General features: G+C 33.5%; 2 protein-coding genes across 3 annotated transcripts; one reads left to right on the top strand and one right to left on the bottom strand.

Moving 5' to 3' along the window:
* Positions 1 to 2,441: 2,441 nt before the first annotated feature.
* LOC125218472 (probable glucuronoxylan glucuronosyltransferase IRX7) lies at positions 2,442 to 5,256 on the bottom strand. The gene is made up of 5 exons (XM_048120144.1): positions 4,875 to 5,256; positions 4,430 to 4,794; positions 4,089 to 4,339; positions 3,225 to 3,652; positions 2,442 to 2,767 (listed from the first exon to the last, which is right to left on the bottom strand). The coding sequence occupies exons 1-5, from the start codon at positions 5,116 to 5,118 to the stop codon at positions 2,586 to 2,588; spliced, it is 1,470 nt and encodes a 489-aa protein (XP_047976101.1). The 5' UTR covers positions 5,119 to 5,256; the 3' UTR covers positions 2,442 to 2,585.
* Positions 5,257 to 9,654: 4,398 nt separating this feature from the next.
* LOC125217722 lies at positions 9,655 to 13,323 on the top strand. 2 transcript variants are annotated; one of them, XM_048119246.1, is made up of 12 exons: positions 9,655 to 9,807; positions 10,491 to 10,665; positions 10,770 to 10,832; positions 10,946 to 11,051; positions 11,205 to 11,309; positions 11,390 to 11,466; positions 11,568 to 11,697; positions 11,894 to 11,966; positions 12,086 to 12,274; positions 12,395 to 12,515; positions 12,755 to 12,979; positions 13,056 to 13,323. In XM_048119246.1, the coding sequence occupies exons 1-12, from the start codon at positions 9,731 to 9,733 to the stop codon at positions 13,101 to 13,103; spliced, it is 1,389 nt and encodes a 462-aa protein (XP_047975203.1). In that variant the 5' UTR covers positions 9,655 to 9,730; the 3' UTR covers positions 13,104 to 13,323. The 2 variants fall into 2 exon arrangements, with proteins under 2 accessions (XP_047975203.1, XP_047975202.1); XM_048119245.1 differs by having other exon boundaries at positions 11,565 to 11,697.
* Positions 13,324 to 18,509: the final 5,186 nt, after the last annotated feature.

Raw genomic sequence — 18,509 nt, 5'->3', positions numbered from 1 at the left:
ATCTAAGTTTCCTTTCCCACAACACACTTGATCTTTGTTCGAACATGGCAAGTTTTAGTTCAAACCCTATCCAAATCCAAATACTTCTCTTATTAATCAAGTTATATATATGTATATAACTATCTATAGTCCCTTTTCCTCCTTCAATCAAAATTACTCACTACAACATGATGAAGACCCCAATGTGCATGTTTGCTAAAAAATTCAAGCATAGTCTAAGGAAGCTTCGGGCTCGGCACAAAATCCAAGTGCCCCGAGGCCATTTTACTGTGGACGTTGTCGACTACATGGCGGATATGGCGGTGAGGTATTTCGTCTCAGTGGAGTTTCTCAGGTGCGAGTTTTTCGTAAGCCTACTTAATGAGTACAACGAAGTTGAAGTGAATAGAGGGCCTATAACGCTGGCTTGCTCCATTGGCAAGTTCGAAGAAGCTCTCTACCGAGACCGATTACATTCGAGAATCACCAAATTTCGATGAAAAGAGAAATGTGTAGAGGCTAATTTAGATATGTATATTTGATGAAATCTTGATGATTTTAATGTTATATTGTATGGTGTATTGTACTAACTTATGATGATTTTAAGGTTATATTGTACGGAGCATTGTACTAACTTATGATGATTTTAAGGTTATATTGTACGGAGCATTGTACTAACTTATGATGATTTTATGTTAGATTGTTACACGGATTTTTATAGGCTCTAATTGTAGTTGTACACAAAAGATTTATTTATCTTTTTACTATGAGATTTGATTCACCATGATTGATATATGATGGCTCTGGTTGAGATTTTATTTTTAATACTTTCCATCAAGTTGAGTTAGTTTATACTCATACCTTAGAGTTCTTTAATTTTTCATGATAGTACGTAGTTCATAATCGCATCAAGAAATTCTTTATTTTTCTATTGATATTTTTACTCTGTCAACGAGTACAATTTTACTGATAAATAAAGGAGTCTTTTGTAATTTGTTAAGAAAGAGGAGGCTTTGGTTTAACCTAGGAGCCTTTATTTTTTTCTTACATTATTTAATAGGCCTTATATAATTTTTTCCTAGTAGTTTAACATCGACAATTTTATGTTACTAAAATTTTGATTTATTTCTTACTATTGATGTATCTGATCTTTTATTTGTTAGTTCTTTTTTTATTATATATAACTTGTAGTAATTGTTTATATCTATATTAAATTTATATGCAAATAATTGAAAAACATGAATTTCGTTAAAGTTAAAAAGGGTTTAATTTAATGGATATGTTCTTATTGGGCTTATTATTGCCTTTTCTACGATATAAGTAATGGGCCTACGAGTATAAACTTGGTAAAAATCATTTATGTTATTAATGTCATAACTGTATTCTGACCTTTTCAAGTAGTATTTGATTTTGTGGATCAACAAAACTAATATTTACACTCAGACTATTAGGTCTTCAAATTAGGTCTTCAAATCAATAATTCGTGCCCTCTTAGCTCAACTATAAAACGATAATGATAATAATATCATGAAAATTGAAAATTATACCAAAAAAACCAATATTAATAGGGTATAAATTAAATGACTCTACCACCATAGAACAACGAAAGTATAAAATTACTTTAGATGTTGAACAATGCAAATTTTAATATAAAATTAATAGAAAATATAGAAAAAATAGTTGAAATATTATTAGTAAAAATAGACACTGTCTTATTAAAGGTAAACACTTATTATAACAAAATAGTGAATAAATTTAATTAACGGACTAATAAAAAAACGAAGCTATTATTCATGAGTGGGGAATATAAATATAGAAAAGTCAAGATACAATAGTGTATTTTCTTTATAATATTATTCACCCGTGACTCATCTTAATTATTAGCACCCTTATGACACTCATATGCCCAAATAATGTCTTCACTTAATTCCAAATTTGTTTAACTCAATAACCCACTCACTATTCCCATTAAATACAAAAATTACACATCATTCACCAACAACCATAACCAATCACATGTCACCAGCCAAAAATTAAATGTTAGAATAGTTAGCAAATAAAAATATCACTAGTAAAGCTGACAAGGAATCATATATTTTCATTATCATTTAAAAAGAATTAATCAATAACACAATAACCCTTTAAATCCAGTCACCATATTCTGTACACCTAAGCGAACCATGTGGTCCCTCCACACCAGATCCCTTCTCCCAACGCGGCACTGTACAACATTCTCAACGCCATGTACAACACTCGCTCCGTTGAAAATTTCCCGCCATCGCACAACCCAAATAAAAAATTCCAACTGTCACCCACTACTATGTTTATTTTCCAACGCAGCAGCTACTGTCTCGACCTGCCGAGCTTCCTGGATAAGGCAACCATCACCTGCCACGTGGCATCGCCCTCCCCCACCGTGTCGCCGAACAGCAGGGCCTTCCGCACCCGTGGGTCCCACAGGTTCCGCTGCATCGCCGTCAGGTTCGTCGCCGCCACGTGCTCGAGCACGCCGCCGAGCTTGTCCACGTCGGCCTCCGCCACCGTGAGGCTGATGTCCGCCCACGGCACGGCATCGGGGAACGGCAGCAGGATCCCGTCCGCTATGATCACAGGGACGCAGCCGAGCGCGACGGACTCCACCAGCCTCGGGCTCCACGGGGCCCACCCGAGCGGGCAAAGGCAGAACTTGGCCCGCGCAATCTCCGACTGGTACCCGCCAAACCTATGCCGCCGAAGATAGAACCGACCGTCCTTGCTATACCTCCGCAGTATTGCGGTGCGCACACGCCTGTCAAAGAAGGGACATTTACGTCATTTTTAATAAACATACTAATATTAGCTTAAGAGGTGCACTTTTCTTAAAATGCTAACTCATCCACGTAGAGTTTTTAAAATGTCACCACCAACACATTAAAATGTCAATACAAATTTTTGTTGACATTTAAAATATCACTTAGTAAAGCTGAGAAGGAATCATATATTTTCATTATCATTTAAAAAGAATTAATCAATAACACAATAACCCTCTAAATCCAGTCACCATATTCTGTACACCTAAGCGAACCATGTGGTCCCTCCACACCAGATCCCTTCTCCCAACGCGGCACCGTACAACATTCTCAACGCCATGTACAACACTCACTCCGTTGAAAATTTCCCGCCATCGCACAACCCAAATAAAAAATTTCAGCTGTCACCCACTACTTTGTTTATTTTCCAACGCAGCAGCTACTGTCTCGACCTACCGAGCTTCCTGGATAAGGCAACCAGCACCTGCCACGTGGCATCGCCCTCCCCCACCGTGTCGCCGAACAGCAGGGCCTTCCGCACCCGTGGGTCCCACAGGTTCCGCTGCATCGCCGTCAGGTTCGTCGCCGCCACGTGCTCGAGCACGCCGCCGAGCTTGTCCACGTCGGCCTCCGCCACCGTGAGGCTGATGTCCGCCCACGGCACGGCATCGGGGAACGGCAGCAGGATCCCGTCCGCTATGATCACAGGGACGCAGCCGAGCGCGACGGACTCCACCAGCCTCGGGCTCCACGGGGCCCACCCGAGCGGGCAAAGGCAGAACTTGGCCCGCGCAATCTCCGACTGGTACCCGCCAAACCTATGCCGCCGAAGATAGAACCGACCGTCCTTGCCATACCTCCGCAGTATTGCGGTGCGCACACGCCTGTCAAAGAAGGGACATTTACGTCATTTTTAATAAACATACTAATATTAGCTTAAGAGGTGCACTTTTCTTAAAATGCTAACTCATCCACGTAGAGTTTTTAAAATGTCAACACCAACACATTAAAATGTCAATACAAATTTTTATTGACATTTAAAATAAGGTTGACATTTTTAATACACAACATTGATGAATTAGCAGAGTTAATAACTTAATAAAATTAGCAACGAATCACACCACTATTAATCTACGCGTAAATTGCCTTCAAAATCAGAAATTTGAAAAAATTATGGTCAGTCTCAACTTAAAATCATTCAAAACAGGAGTACTTAATAAATTTGGATTTTAGTATTTGGAACTTTATCTTTTTCTTACTAATTTTTAAAATTAGTTTTTGTATTTTGCTAGTAAAAAAAATGTCATCGTTTTCATTTACTTGCTGTAGAAACGACCGCTGACATTCTTAGGGTGGACCTCCATCTTCCCCCTGAAAAATGCAAAAATGTCGCGCCGGCCATTGACCGGCGACGACTTCAGGGTGGCGTGAACACTCTCCGCCGAAATATACGGCGGCACCACCACATGCTCCACCTCCTGGCAAGGATGCTCCCCTTTCACCCCAAACGTCTGCAAAATTATCGAATTCCTCAAAAACTCCGGCACCCCCTCCGATTTCGCCCTATCCTCCTTCAAATTTCCCCCAAATTATTAGTCAAAATCGATATACACACAATTGAATTAGCAGTGTACATGATTCAGATAGAGCTCTAGCAATACCATGGTGTGAAAGCATGAGCCGAAATCGTGAGACGCGACGAAGACGTGATCGGAGCCGCGAGAGAGGTTCCAGAAGGGGAACTGCGACGAAACGTACTCAATCGCGGCGGCGATGAGGGAGCGGGCGTGGCCGATCGCGGGGAAGCCGTTGACCTCGCTGAAATTGCACGACACGTAAACAGGGACGAAGAAGAAGTCCGCCTGCCGCGCCTCGAGCGTCCTCGCCTCGCTGCTCATCAGCGCGCGGTGGATCGCCACCTCCGCCGCGAACAGGTGGCTGCTGCACCGCTCGCTCCTCAGCCAATCGCGGTTGAACCTCGCCGGCAGATCGTAGACGTAGATTCTCATCCCGTTGAATTTTAAATCTGATCGATTGAAAAAAAAAAATTAATCGCTAATTGAGAATTCTAGTTGATTGATTACGGTTAGTGAGTGATTAATTTACCTAGGGCGGAGGAATCGAGGGGATTTTCCGCCATGAGAGCGAGGGAGGGTTTGGAGCGGGAGATGGTGGTGGTGGAAATGGCGGAGGGTTTGTGGCGGGTGATGATGAAGGAGGAGAGGAAATAGAGGGAGATTGAGAGGATGATGGCATGTTTGAAGCATTTGTAGCGTGGATTTTTGGATGAATTGCTGCGGAAAAGCTTCATTTCAGCATGGAATGATGCTTTCTTCTTCTTCGTCTCCATAGAGAGAGAGGGAGAGAGAGAGTTGGTTTAATGGGGCTTTCTGTATTAGGTTTTGAGTTCAAGTGTGAATTGAGGAAATTGAGAGTTCGTTTTTGCTTCAACAAACAATTTTACTCATACTATTAATGAATGATGAGTTTATGGATTTGTTTGGTTTCATTTAAATGGGACAGCTAGATACGGCTTAAATACATGAATCATATAAAATGTTTCATATTTGTTTTATATTAGTACAAAAGATTTGATGTTTACATATATTATACAAAAAGTTTCTATTGTATTTCAATTCAGAACATTCTATTATTTTTATTTAAGCGGCGTTAACTTTTTGTCTATGTAAAGTACAAGATGTTTTATGATTATTTCATGTTAGTATAAAAAGTTTTATCATTCTATTACATTAGTACAAAAAATTTCGCCATTGTTTTATGGTGGGTGCGTCACATAAGTGCAAAGTTAACACCGTTTAAATAAAAATAACAGAATGTACTGAATTGAAAAACGATTAAAACTTTTTCTAGGATTTATGTAAATTTCAAACTTTTTGTATTAATACGAAACCAATGCGAAAGATTTTGTATGGATTATATATTTATCCTAGGGGTGGGTAGGTAAGGTATACCTTACCAAAACCACCATATCGTATACTTTACCGTAAATACGGTATGCGAAAAAGTCATACCTTTACCTTACCAAAGTTTTCGGTATACCGAACTTTGGTATACCTTATTTTCGGTATGACGAATTTCCATACCGATACCATACCTCACTTTCGGTATACCGTACCGAAGTTCGGTATACCTTACTTTTGCGGTATACCTGACTTTCAACATCAACTAAAATAGAAAATTAGAGCATTTAGAATATTGTTTATATTTTATAATTTTGAAAATGAATTTAATATAAATTATTCATAATTATATTTATATTTTATAATAGATTTTTATGTATAAGATATATTTTATATATAATTGTGTTTATATTGTTGTGGTATATACCTTAGTTTACGGTATATACCTTAATTTACGGTATATATTGAATTTCGGTATGCAACGGTATACCGCGGTATTTGAAAATTCATACTGTTACCTTACCAGAATCTTTCGGTAAGGTATCATACCGTACCGAAAGTCACGGTATACCGAATTTTCGGTATTTTCGGTATTTTTTCGATACGATAAGGCCGGTATTTCGGTATTTTTTCCCCGTCCTAATTTATCCCGATAGATATCGAAACTAAGAAATTTTATGTAATATTGTGATTTCTACGGTGTTAATTACGTAAGAGGTTATTTTTAAGATATTTGTTTATAATAAAATACTACTACACTAATTTACAGGTGATCACTTAAAAGATACTCATAAAAAAAATTTCAACATAATAACAGATATCTTAAAATGAAAAAAATAAAAAAATTAATGGCGGATGGAATGAGTGCTCATTTAGTCATATACAAGGTAAATGGCTTGACGTAATTTATAATGGTAACTCATCATTATATATTTTAGTTAAATTAAAACGCTAGTTATGAGTAAGGACCAATCATCATTAGCCAATAAGCTTCCATTACTATGTTTTCATTATTAAATTAAATGAATGTGTTCTGCTTTCATCAAGTCCATATGTTTAGAGTATAAGTCATTGGTAATAAATAAATTGAATATTAATTAATCCACATTTCTTAATTGCGGTTTCTTAAATTCGCACTGTCATCACATTTATTTACTAATTTATTGTCACGAAGAAGGTGAGACAGCCATAGGGTTGAGAATTCAAATTTCAAATATCATACTACTATACAAAATTTGGCGGTTTTAACTTTTAAATACTCGATTGTCGAATTAAATACTCAAATAGTTTCACGAATATGAATACAAATCGTATACAGTGACTTTTCACTTCAATTCCCTAATCATCGAATTATAAGAACTATTCATATTAATTTCCTTCTTACAATTAAATAAAAGGGGTATTGTATAGGTTGGTGAGTATCCACTAATTAAATTAGATCTGAATTTTATTTACACGAGTAAAAAATATGGATAACAATTTGCTAGAATTTTTTTTTACTACTTTTTGTGTCTATTTGATTTGGAATCTTGGATCCCCCCTTTGGCTGCCAAGTTTGCGAAGTTTGTGTAATTTGCTATGTCGACATTATAAAGATATATTGCATGATGTGTAAATGTGTAATCGATATGGAGTAGTATTTATAAAGAAGACAGATAAGCGTGTCATTGTTGTGTATTGTTTGCTAGTCAGTTTCGTCATTATAAACATCTTTATTGTGTTTCTCACTGCTCTTTAATGATGTTATATTAGTTTTGTTGTTGTATGTATTGTCAACTTTATTTGTGGATTCTATTCGTCGATATTGACAGCTTTCATCGTCTTATAATCATAAATAACGTAAGTTCAATTAACCATTTCATTCCATATAATAAAATGTGTGATTAATGTTTGAGGAAAAAAAATCAAATTTGAATTCATTATAACACAATCTTACAAAAAATTATTTACTAATCTATTAAAAAAAGCCGTCACTTACTATCATTATGCTAATATAGATATGGATCTCCAGTGGGGCCAACTAAATGATTTAAAACTTGGCTAAAGCCAGCTACAACTGATTAAGAAATGGAGTAAGATAAGTACCAGAATAATAACGATATTTTTATTTCATAATCCGAAAATATTAAGAGAAAAAATAAAAGACGATAAATTAAAAAAAAATGTAGTGGCAGTCCTTTTACCGTAGAGTTTAAGCAACAATAATACACAACATTATCTCAATCTTATTATTCTTTTTCGTTATTTATTATGTACTAGTATTATTTAATTTGTGATGCTAATTAACGGATTGTGGAATTTGTCGTATCAAACTCAAATTCACACGCGTCGTTGTTCATGTCGCTTATTTAATTAGTGATGGTATGATGTGATAGTTTTTGTTTTATGTGATAGATTAAGTTGTCTTTTTTATAATTAATCTAATTAATTAAGACATTTACTTACTAAATTAGCTTCATAACACATGTCAATAAAGAAAACAAAGTCGGTTATTTGATTCGGTTCTACCCATATGATGCCGCTAAATTAGATTCCCTCCAATTAAATTGTTCGGTTTCCGACTAAAGTAAATAAATTAATCAAATCAGGTACTAAAGTGATTTTCGATTTCTAGATAAAATAGTACTGAAATATAATTTATTTATGATTGAGTCGTAAGATTATTTTAGTCATGGATTAGCTATGATTAATTATTCCATGATTATCCATCTAGGATTGAGTTAATGAGATTGAATCTCATGAACCAAACACACTACATATTTATCACGGGATACAATCTTGCAAAATCAAAACATCCAATCACTGTAACTTTATTCTCATCACCTACTTAGTATCTCATATTTCTTATACTTTATTTTTCTCTTTTACTCCCCCGTCTCACAAAAGTATGATACTTTTAGTTGAACACGAATTTTAAAGCATAATTGAGAAATTAAGAGAGTAAAAGGAAAAAATAATTAAAGTATTGTTAATGGATAATGATTCTCATTTCATTAAAAATAAAATACTTTATAACTTTCTAAAGTTAGAAAGTGCATACTCTTAAAAAGGAAAGAGTCCATACTCTTGTGTGATATATGGAGTATTTTATTTTATTTAATTTAGTCAACACAATTTCTTATCTTTGTACCCAAGATTTTTACCTCAACTTATTTGAGACGGGTAGTGTAACTATTCTTTATTTAAAAAATATACTCCTTCCGTCCCCGATTAAGAGTCACACTTTTCTATTTCGGTCCGTGCTCAATTAATAGTCACACTTCATTTTACCATAAATAGTAAGTAGGTCCCACATTCCACTAACTCAATTCACTCACATTTTATTATAAAACCAATATAAAAAAATGGATCCCACATTCCATTAACTTTTTCAACCAACTTTTCTTTACATTTCTTAAAATCCGTATCCGGTCAAAGTGTGACTCCTAATCGGGAATGAAGGGAGTAATACAACTGAAATTTAAAATAAATACGACTCAACTATAATAAAATTGATAAAGTATTTTTTACTTCCTCCATCACATTGTTAAAATTGATAAAATTTATCAATAGTAATGTTTACAGTATAATATTTAACCCTTGGAAATACCCTCACTATGTGATCACTTCTCCCACGTATTTATAAATTATTCATTTTTTTAGCATGAGACAAAGGAAGTATTTTATACAATCATATTTTTCGCAGTAACTGATTTTATAATTTATATACATGTTTAATAAGAGAGGTAATTTAAAAATTATGAAAAACTTAAAGCTATAGTAGTTTTTAATATCAAATCTAGCTACTTCGAAATTTCAGGCCATTTATTTATCAAATAAGAGGGTAAACGGTTTGGGTTTGAGCCCATACAAAAGAATTAAAGGATCTTAATCACGGGCCGGGTTCGGACGCTTAAACTGACCCGGCCCATTACCCTTCATATTCCTGATATTGGCGCTCACAATTTTCAATCCGACGGCGCCAATTCCGCAACTGCACATTTAGAGAGACAAGAGATTGAAGAGAGAGAAAACGCAGTCCCTCTCAGAGAGAAGAAACCAATGGCGGAGGCTGGTGGTCCGCTTGATTTTGAGTTTGAAGAGCCGATTCAGTTTTCCCCTGCTCCACCGAAGAAAAGGTATAACCACTTACCCCCCATATTTCTCTCGTTTGTACTCTCTCCGTTGCTTGATTTTGGTGCTCTACTACCATCTCGATCTGTGTTTGTGTGTTTACGAGTAGATTAGTAATTATTGTTGACAAAATTGTAACGAGAACTTTGATCGCCGCGTTCTATTGTAAAATTAGGTTTTATCAGGCACGCACATTGATATTACTCCATTATCAAGTAAAAAAATGGGGAGAATGCTTCCTTTCTTTAATTTTGTTCAGATCATGACTAGAATTTTAGTAGTTCCGTGCAATTTGCTAATCTCTTCAATGGACACTATTGTATCTAACTGATTTGCATTTACTACACGAGAAGTTGATTATCACAAAATTTTATTGAATCACCTTATAAATAGGTGTGTTGTTATTGCCGATATTGAGCTTGCACACTTTTTAGAGTGTTGTTGTAATTCACTATTCTAAGATGAGAATGAATAGTATATTAGCTCAGGTAACATTGGACTGATTATTAATGAGTAATTTATTCCAATAGTAATATTTACTTCACCAATGAGTTCAAGTGTTTTTAGATTTTCAATCTTTATGGGTTATGGCAATCTGGCTTTCAGAAGGATTTCTAGTTGCTGTTTCATTTTTACACTTATGTACGCATATGAGTTTTCTGGTAGTGTAATTCTTCTTATATTGTAGGAAGAAACTTATTGGGCTGGATGATCTCTTGCATGATATTCAGAAAGAGCAAAAGAGACTTGATGAGAAAAAACTCAAACAAAAGAAGATACGAAAGGCTTTTGATGCAGAAGATGATGAAGAGGATGCTGAAGCGGCACTACTGTCAGAATGTGTTGACAAATGCGAGAAAGAGGCATGCTCTTTTCTTTTTATTCATTATGCGACTTTGCGTATATTTTTTTTCTGTAGACTAGTTGCCTTTTTCCCCCCTTCTTTTGATAGAAAAAGTAATTGTAGATACGTCAAATAAATGGTGATGAACAAATTCCCTACTGGGGAATACAAGTTTTTGGAGATCAGGTACATTTTTTAACATGTCTGGTCCTTATCTCCTGCTCCTAGATATTAATTTGCCTCTTGAGTGATTTGAACAAGTTTTTTAATAGGACTATTTATTTTTGTCTAACTTGAAGGAGAAGTTGCCTCAGCTGGAGCATCCAGAACTGAAGAGCACTGGTCTCATGCAGTTATTATTGGATAAGAAGATCAGTCCATTGCTGGATTTAAACTTTGAGAAAGGTTTTACTTTCTTATCTTTTCATGAGCAAGGAAGACCTGGATTTCTGATTTTGCATTAGTTTCAGTAAAATCCTAAAATTATTAACTTGCAATGAAGTTTTCTTTTGCATTGAACCTTTAAACTCAGTTATCTATCCCTCAAATCTATTGTAGGTGAAGATTTCCTAGAAGGATTGTTGGCGGATGGCTGGTTACTGCACCTTGTGCGTGCCTCTGGCTGTGTTGACAAATCTATTGCAACATGGGCATTTAACTTAAGTGAGTGTCATGCCAAATATAATAATATACCAAAATGTCTTTATAAATTTCTCTTATGCTCTTTTATTATGATTTTCCAGTGTTATATTCATCAAATATGAGGTTGATGCAAGCTTCCTGTGACTTCTGGTCTGCTATATTCTCAGTTAGAGATAAGGTTCTTGCTTGGTTTCGACACATGCATTAATCGTATCTAATGATATGATCTCTTTCAGGTTCTAATCTTCAGGTTTGTTTACCTTTTATGATCTTAAGCAGCCAGATACTTGTAATATCAAGATTGACTGGTTACCTAGTTATTCAGATCTGAAGAGAGCTCTCCAGACATATGGCTTTTCTTTTGATTTATTTTCTAAGTCTTCAGCAGACATTGAGATGGTTTCTGCTGGTAAGCATTTCAATGCATTTAAAGCCTGAAATTTCAAGCATGGACACTTATCCTTACTTCTCTTTTCCTTTTGCTACTCAGACTTGAAAATGTTTTTTCAGTGGTAATTATTTATGTGCATTATCTTTGAGAATCCGTATCAATAGACGAGTAATTGTATTCCAGCTGTTGACACCTCTTTCCAATCTTTTCATAGATTCTGTAATAGCAGGACCACCGCAAAACATTCAATGTTGGATAAAGTTTGTTGGTTTCTGCTGCCAATCAAGGTATGTACACATGATGTTGCCACTTCTCATGCTGTCTGATTACATTTCTTTTTGATGAAATATTACACAAATAATGAACCTCTATCTCACATATACTACGAACAAACATGTATTTGCAGGGATGCTGATATAATCGCCTCAACTCAAGAAGTACAAGAATTGCTGGTTATAATTATCTCACTCTTTCTAGATCGACAACTTGTAGGACTAGCTGCTATATTGCATGAGAGCTTGCACTCATTACTTAATTCCTTCAAAGAGGAGTGGCCCAACTGCTGTGATAACGTAGCAAAATCTGTAGCGTCAAGGTTATATACGAGTCACACACCTTTACGCTAAACTAAATATATGAATGCCAGAAAGTCCTGTTTACAGTCTTATTGGAGTTATCATTTTTTTACCCACACTCTCTGATGACCATGCTGTAGATTGCCTTGCAATATAAATTGTTTAAGAGTGGTGGAGAGTATTAGGGGAGACAATGAGAGAAGTAAGCAGCTTCGAAGTGCAGTTGCACTACGATTTCTAGCAGCAATTTTAAAAAAGAAGGTAGGTACCCGATCCTTTGTGGTAATTCTAGTTTATTCTCTGGAATTGAACATCGAGATTCATCTTGTTGCTTCTGTTACGATACATGCTAGACATCTGCTCTTGTACAACAACAAAAGTACATAACTAGCTATGGGAAAACATTGATTATTCATGACAGCATTTAATAGATTATGGTTGTGTGCTTAACTGCTTATTCTTTAAGTCAGCAACCTCAAAAATCACGTTTATATCCGCAGGTAAGTAACGCAGCGATTATCCTAAGATCGCTGACTGCTATGAATGTAAAGGACAAGAACTGCGATCTCTTCCAAATGTATATATGCTTGAGTCTGGCGGAGAACTGGATAAGCTTTGACACCCTGTCAAAAGACAAAGCAGCAATACACGAATTATGGTTCACTTGTCTCCGTAATTGCTCTTCTGGGATCTCTATCACCGATTTGAGGTCATATGCTTCGAACGTAAGCAGCAAATACATCTTCCTTTCTTTCATATCTAAAAATATAATTTCATTTAAGTTATTCTCCCGCTATGCAGGTCCGCAGCAAAGCTTCGTATCTTCTTCAAAGCAGCGCGAGTAAGTGATCCGTATCTTCTTACATGATGAACTTGCGTTGTGTCTTGTGATGATTTTGCAACTCTGCTTACTGCTTAAGATATTGTTAGTGTTAGATCTATTATTAGTGTAAAAAGTTTTTATCATTTCAAAAGTTGTGTTCACTACAATTTGGCTGAAGATTGTAGTGTTTTGCTTAAATTAACCACTTAATTAAGAAAATTGATGCGTTTGAGTTTCAGCCAAATATTATCAGAGTATTTTCATTTTAAATTCTTGCTATGCATTTTCTTTAGTTGTAAATTTATAATGAAAAATTAAGAGAAGGAAAATATCCCTTTAAATCTCTCATTTCTTCTTCATCCTTATCTATAAAAAAATTATTGAGTTTATTGTTCCACCTTTTCACTTCAATTAGAAAAAAGGTGTTACTACAATATTATCCTTTATTGGAGTGAAAATAAGGAATAAGAAATGCTGATTTTTTTATAGATAAGAATGACAAATAAATGAGGGATTTAATATAGGGTGAAAATTTCTTTTTCCTCAATCTTAGTAAGATATATCACAATCAACACAATTTCCGTATGGAATGGTGAATCGAATTGCAAACTCAATTCGATTATTTTTTAGTATTTTTGATGTGTAGTTTATCTTTCGATTAGATATCTCTAACTACGTAGGTGTTCCACTACTTTTAAAAAAATGAAAGCAAATAATGAAGATAAACTAAGATATTTATTATTGTTTGAGTAATTTATTGTGTTGCTAGTTTTATAAGTAATATAATACGAAACATTTTAGATTATACAGAAAAATAAATAATTAATTACGTGCCTGAATGGACCATGCCACTCAACATAATTTTTTTGAATTTACGTGCCTGAATCAATTAGGCCGATAATTACGTGACAGAGGAATTATAACATTGGGAAAACATCACATTTTCCTCCCTAAACAATTTATTGACTCGACTTAGAGGTTGATGGCTTTTGAAAAATAACAGTGATAGTACTGATTTCCTTTTCACATAAAATAAGCTTCTTAAATTTATAAAAAATAATTCCATTGTAACAATGGTTGCCTTTTGAAACATATGTTTATGGATGATTGATTTTTCTTTTGCTAATTGGTTGTTATTTGTTTGTTAGTACATAATTTAACTTCATCGTACTTGTAGAGAATAAGATTTACATTTATAACTAAAAACTAAAACTAAACTTATAGTTAAAACAAAGAGAAGATAAAAGATATTGCACAGTATAAATAAAGAGCAATTGATTTTTTTTTATGTACGTACCTTTTGTTTTTATATATATACTCCAAATGTATGATTACGATTTACAAATACGAAAAATTACATAATTTCAATCTTTTTTTGTGAATTTGACGGGACTCTTAAAAATCGCAAGTGTAACACGTTTTTCATTTCAAGTTACTATTTTAAATGTTGTTTTATTGCAGAAAAAACTTATAATATCGTGATTGCAACATATCGAAAATTGCATGAAAAATAATTAAAAAAGCCTTTCAAATGCAAATTCCGAAAATAATTATACAAAAAATACATATTCTTGAAAATACAAATATACTCTAAAGATACGATCCGATCGATTTATAGCAATGGATGCCACGTAGGAATCCAAAATAAAAAGCACATTGGCTTTTTTACTTTAGACAATGCATAATACATCACGTTAACAAATAATAATAATAATCAGAATTAAAATCACAAACCCACTAACCCCAAAAAGCACATTAGTTCATTTGTTATCATACTAATTCCTCAGCACGAATTTGAAGAAATATAAAAAAAGCTGTGATAAAAAATAGTGAATATGAGATTTATTTCTATAATATATTTATTTTATAATAGAACGTGAGTGGAATGAATTAACGAAAAATGAGATTCACTTATCATTTTTAGTAAACGTGAACCGGGATTCCAAATGGTGTGCGAACTTAAATGGTTAACCGGGACTCTTATATCAGACGGAGAGAGTACTACTAATTTTCAATAATAACAATATTATACTACTAATTAGTTTTAATATAAGGTAAATATCCTGAACCAAAGCATGCTTTGATTAATTTGAACAGAAGACATCGTTTTTCACAAGTTTTGCGATAAAGAAAAGGATTAAATGTAATTTGTGTAAAATCTAATGGATGTCACTTTACTCATGTCATAATCGCAATTGGATCTATAAAAATAAATATTCCTATATATGATTCTCCATTATAGTACGTCATACTGATAAGTACAAAATCAAGATCTTAAACATAAGTCGTGTAAATTACTTATATTTTTGTTTCGTGAAAACATTCGGACTAATAAAATTACATTTTCAGAAATAAAAATTGACAATTTAAAATAAAAAATAAAGATGATAGAGTTTATAAAACTTAATCTTAAAAAGTGTTTAGTATATTAATAAAATAATCCAAATTAATATGATGTTTTATAATCATCTTATATTTTAATTTATCGATAATTAATACTACTCCCCACGTCCCATAAAAATATGTTCATTTCCAATGACACGTGAGTTAATGCGTAATTGGTAAAATAAGAGATATGAAGAAAATAGTAATTAAAATAGTGTTAGTGGATAGTGAAACCAACGTTATTAATAGTTTTTAATGATTTGTAATGGTCAATCATTATTATACAAGTTGTAAATAAATTAATACTACTATATATGAATTGGGACAACTTTCTATAAATAAAAATATCCATATTTTGATGGACGGATGGAACCGTCCTATATCACTGTATGAAATACTTAAATGCGACAATTCACGTACAAACTATACGTTTGGCACCCCTGTATGCACGTTTATTATTTACTATCAATCAAATCATATGCATGTACATGCACATGATTTAGTCATGGTAGTAAATTCCATGATAATATCAAATCAAGAACAACTTCAAAACACTATAAGGGGAGAGATGAAGACACGTAAAGTCGTTCAGTCATCTACATCCATTTATGTTAGACTCAAACCTACTTTTGAGTAATACCACAAAATAAATAATTTTACTTCAACCATTTATACCAAAACTTACACCATTTTTTAGTATATACTCCATATCACACAAAATTTATAGTATACAATCATATTTAGAAGCATTCCATAAAAAATGCAAAAATGGATTTAAGTTTATAGTGGAGAGTTTTCTACGCTAAAAAAATGAGATTTGGCGTATGATTGTAAATTTTAACTTGTGTTTTCAACGAGTTGGTTTAATTTCTTCATAATAAAAAAAATATTAAATTCATGAGTAAATAGATTTGTGAATTTCATTCATCGAAGTGAAATAATTATATAAGCATTGAACAAAATTTCCAATCACAGAGTTGGAAAAAGTTTGCATATTTAAGCATGTGAAAGACAAAGATAGACGTCGAACATGGTTTAGAAACGACTTACTTATTATCTTGGCAACTATTGAAGTGTAATAATCATATGCACAATTTTGGAATATCAATTTTGCAATTTTCTCAAGATTGATAGATGAAATTAGCAACTTGGGACCTGAGTCTCTCGACAATTAATAGACATCCCATTTATTTCCAACGTCTTTTTTGGGCAGACCTCTCAACGACTCAGTCACCCCAAATTAGATGTGGAAAAAATTTCCAAATGAATACCGCATTTATTGTATCGAAAAAATATTTAAAAATATCAAATTTTTGTTCGGTTGGTATTATACTTTTTCAAAGGATTTTGGTACGATAGAATAATGTTATTAATTTTCATACATAACAGCATATCGAAAATACGGTTATAGTGTCGGTTTTGAAAATTCTCCTAGCTAACCGAAACTTTGGAATCACGAAAAATTTGGTGCGGTTACAATATGATATTGAAAGTTCATGTCTGGTATTTTCAAACTCTAGACGAGGTGATGCCTGAAAGTAGACGTGGTGTGTCAAACTCCAAACCTGGCAATGCTTCGAACTTGTAAGTCTTCTTTAAATCTAGACAGGATGATGTTGAAAGTTCGGTTACAGGTCTTAATTTGAAGCTCTAGATGAGACGATGGTTATAGATATATATGCAGTATTTATTTTTTCAATACCTTTATAGAGTCTTCATTACCTTTTATGGATGATTACAATATGAAAATTCATATATAAAGTAATACTTCGATTAACGTAGGCCTATAAAGTAAACAAAACTCAGGTAGGCCTATATTAAAATTATAATATATACTACTGCTAGTTTTTAATAAAGTGATTTAATTTGATTGACTTAATGAGTAATTTTGCTTACATGAAAGGCCCCATAATCCATTCATGGTTGTCTTTATCCTGTCTTTATTCCCATCTTGATACGGATCATAATTAACTATTCTCTAAATTCCAATTTCGGTACCTTTTTAGATTAGCTAAGATACTCATATCCAAAAACTCATTTTCGAATTCGAAATTTAATATTGTTACTATTATAATAATAATAATAATAATAATAATATTTTATTTATACCGATAATAACAGCTGCATGGAGATTCAAATAAACAAAAAAAATTGAACGTATAAATTTAAGATTCTAAGAGTATTCTTCATTTATTTTTCTATACCACTTTTAGAGCGATTTTTTTAATAATTTGGAATTTTAACTATAAAAAAAATATTCTTTATATGGAACGAATGAATAAAACAAATCAGACAACAAAATCAAGCGTTGCTAAAGAGCCTATAATATGCCCCACAAAATCTTACTTATATCAAGCAATAAATCCCACAAATTAAGGTTAACCTTTTGGTTATTGAAATGAATTAATGTTCATGATGCATTAAAATTTTGATAGAATATATTATATGCATGTCTGTAGAATATATAAACATGTTTGTAATATATAGTTCATTGATATATGTGATGTTTTAAGACATCCACGATTCAAAATTTCATTAATTTAGTGAACCCCAATTTATGAATATATAGACACACATAATTACAAATGATATAAATAGAAGGAATTTGAAAAATACAATACAATCATAAATAATGTAAGTGAAGTGATGAGATATTGGCACTGACTGTAAAACTAAAGTGTACAATTCATAAGGGCATCCACAACCTCGTCCCAAATCCAGGTCCCAAGTCCCTTCCACATCATCATTCCTCCTTATTTGTTGCGCTAGACCACAATTCCCACAACCCCACAACAAGCCCCATCCGGGCCACAAACATTATTTTGCATTTTTCACAACTTCAAACTATTTTACTCTTAAAATTGAAAACGGTTAACAATTAAATTTCGAAAAATTCATTTTTCAATTTTGTTTTCTAGCGTTGCATATGCCCAAAATACAATAAAAATTGAAGATTATACAAAGACCATAATCCGAGGTCAACGCTAGCTCTGCATTTGTGTATATATACACACAAGTCACAACTCATCTCTATACATAGACACATA

The sequence above is a fragment of the Salvia hispanica genome, chromosome 4 (genome assembly GCF_023119035.1).
Source record: "Salvia hispanica cultivar TCC Black 2014 chromosome 4, UniMelb_Shisp_WGS_1.0, whole genome shotgun sequence".
Taxonomy (NCBI): domain Eukaryota; kingdom Viridiplantae; phylum Streptophyta; class Magnoliopsida; order Lamiales; family Lamiaceae; genus Salvia; species Salvia hispanica.
This window is presented reverse-complemented; position numbering and strand designations above follow the sequence as displayed.

What these genes read in the sequence shown, in the direction of transcription:
- LOC125218472 (XM_048120144.1), bottom strand. Translation starts at nt 5,118, where the DNA reads ATGGAGACGAAGAAGAAGAAAGCATCATTCCATGCTGAAATGAAGCTT. An exon ending in GCTCATGCTTTCACACCATG is followed by an intron (nt 4,340 to 4,429) that starts GTATTGCTAGAG and finishes GGAAATTTGAAG; the next exon opens with GAGGATAGGGCGAAATCGGA. An exon ending in AGCGGTCGTTTCTACAGCAA is followed by an intron (nt 3,653 to 4,088) that starts GTAAATGAAAAC and finishes CTTCTTTGACAG; the next exon opens with GCGTGTGCGCACCGCAATAC.
- LOC125217722 (XM_048119245.1), top strand. Translation starts at nt 9,731, where the DNA reads ATGGCGGAGGCTGGTGGTCCGCTTGATTTTGAGTTTGAAGAGCCGATT. An exon ending in TTGACAAATGCGAGAAAGAG is followed by an intron (nt 10,666 to 10,769) that starts GCATGCTCTTTT and finishes AAGTAATTGTAG; the next exon opens with ATACGTCAAATAAATGGTGA. An exon ending in GGATTTAAACTTTGAGAAAG is followed by an intron (nt 11,052 to 11,204) that starts GTTTTACTTTCT and finishes AATCTATTGTAG; the next exon opens with GTGAAGATTTCCTAGAAGGA.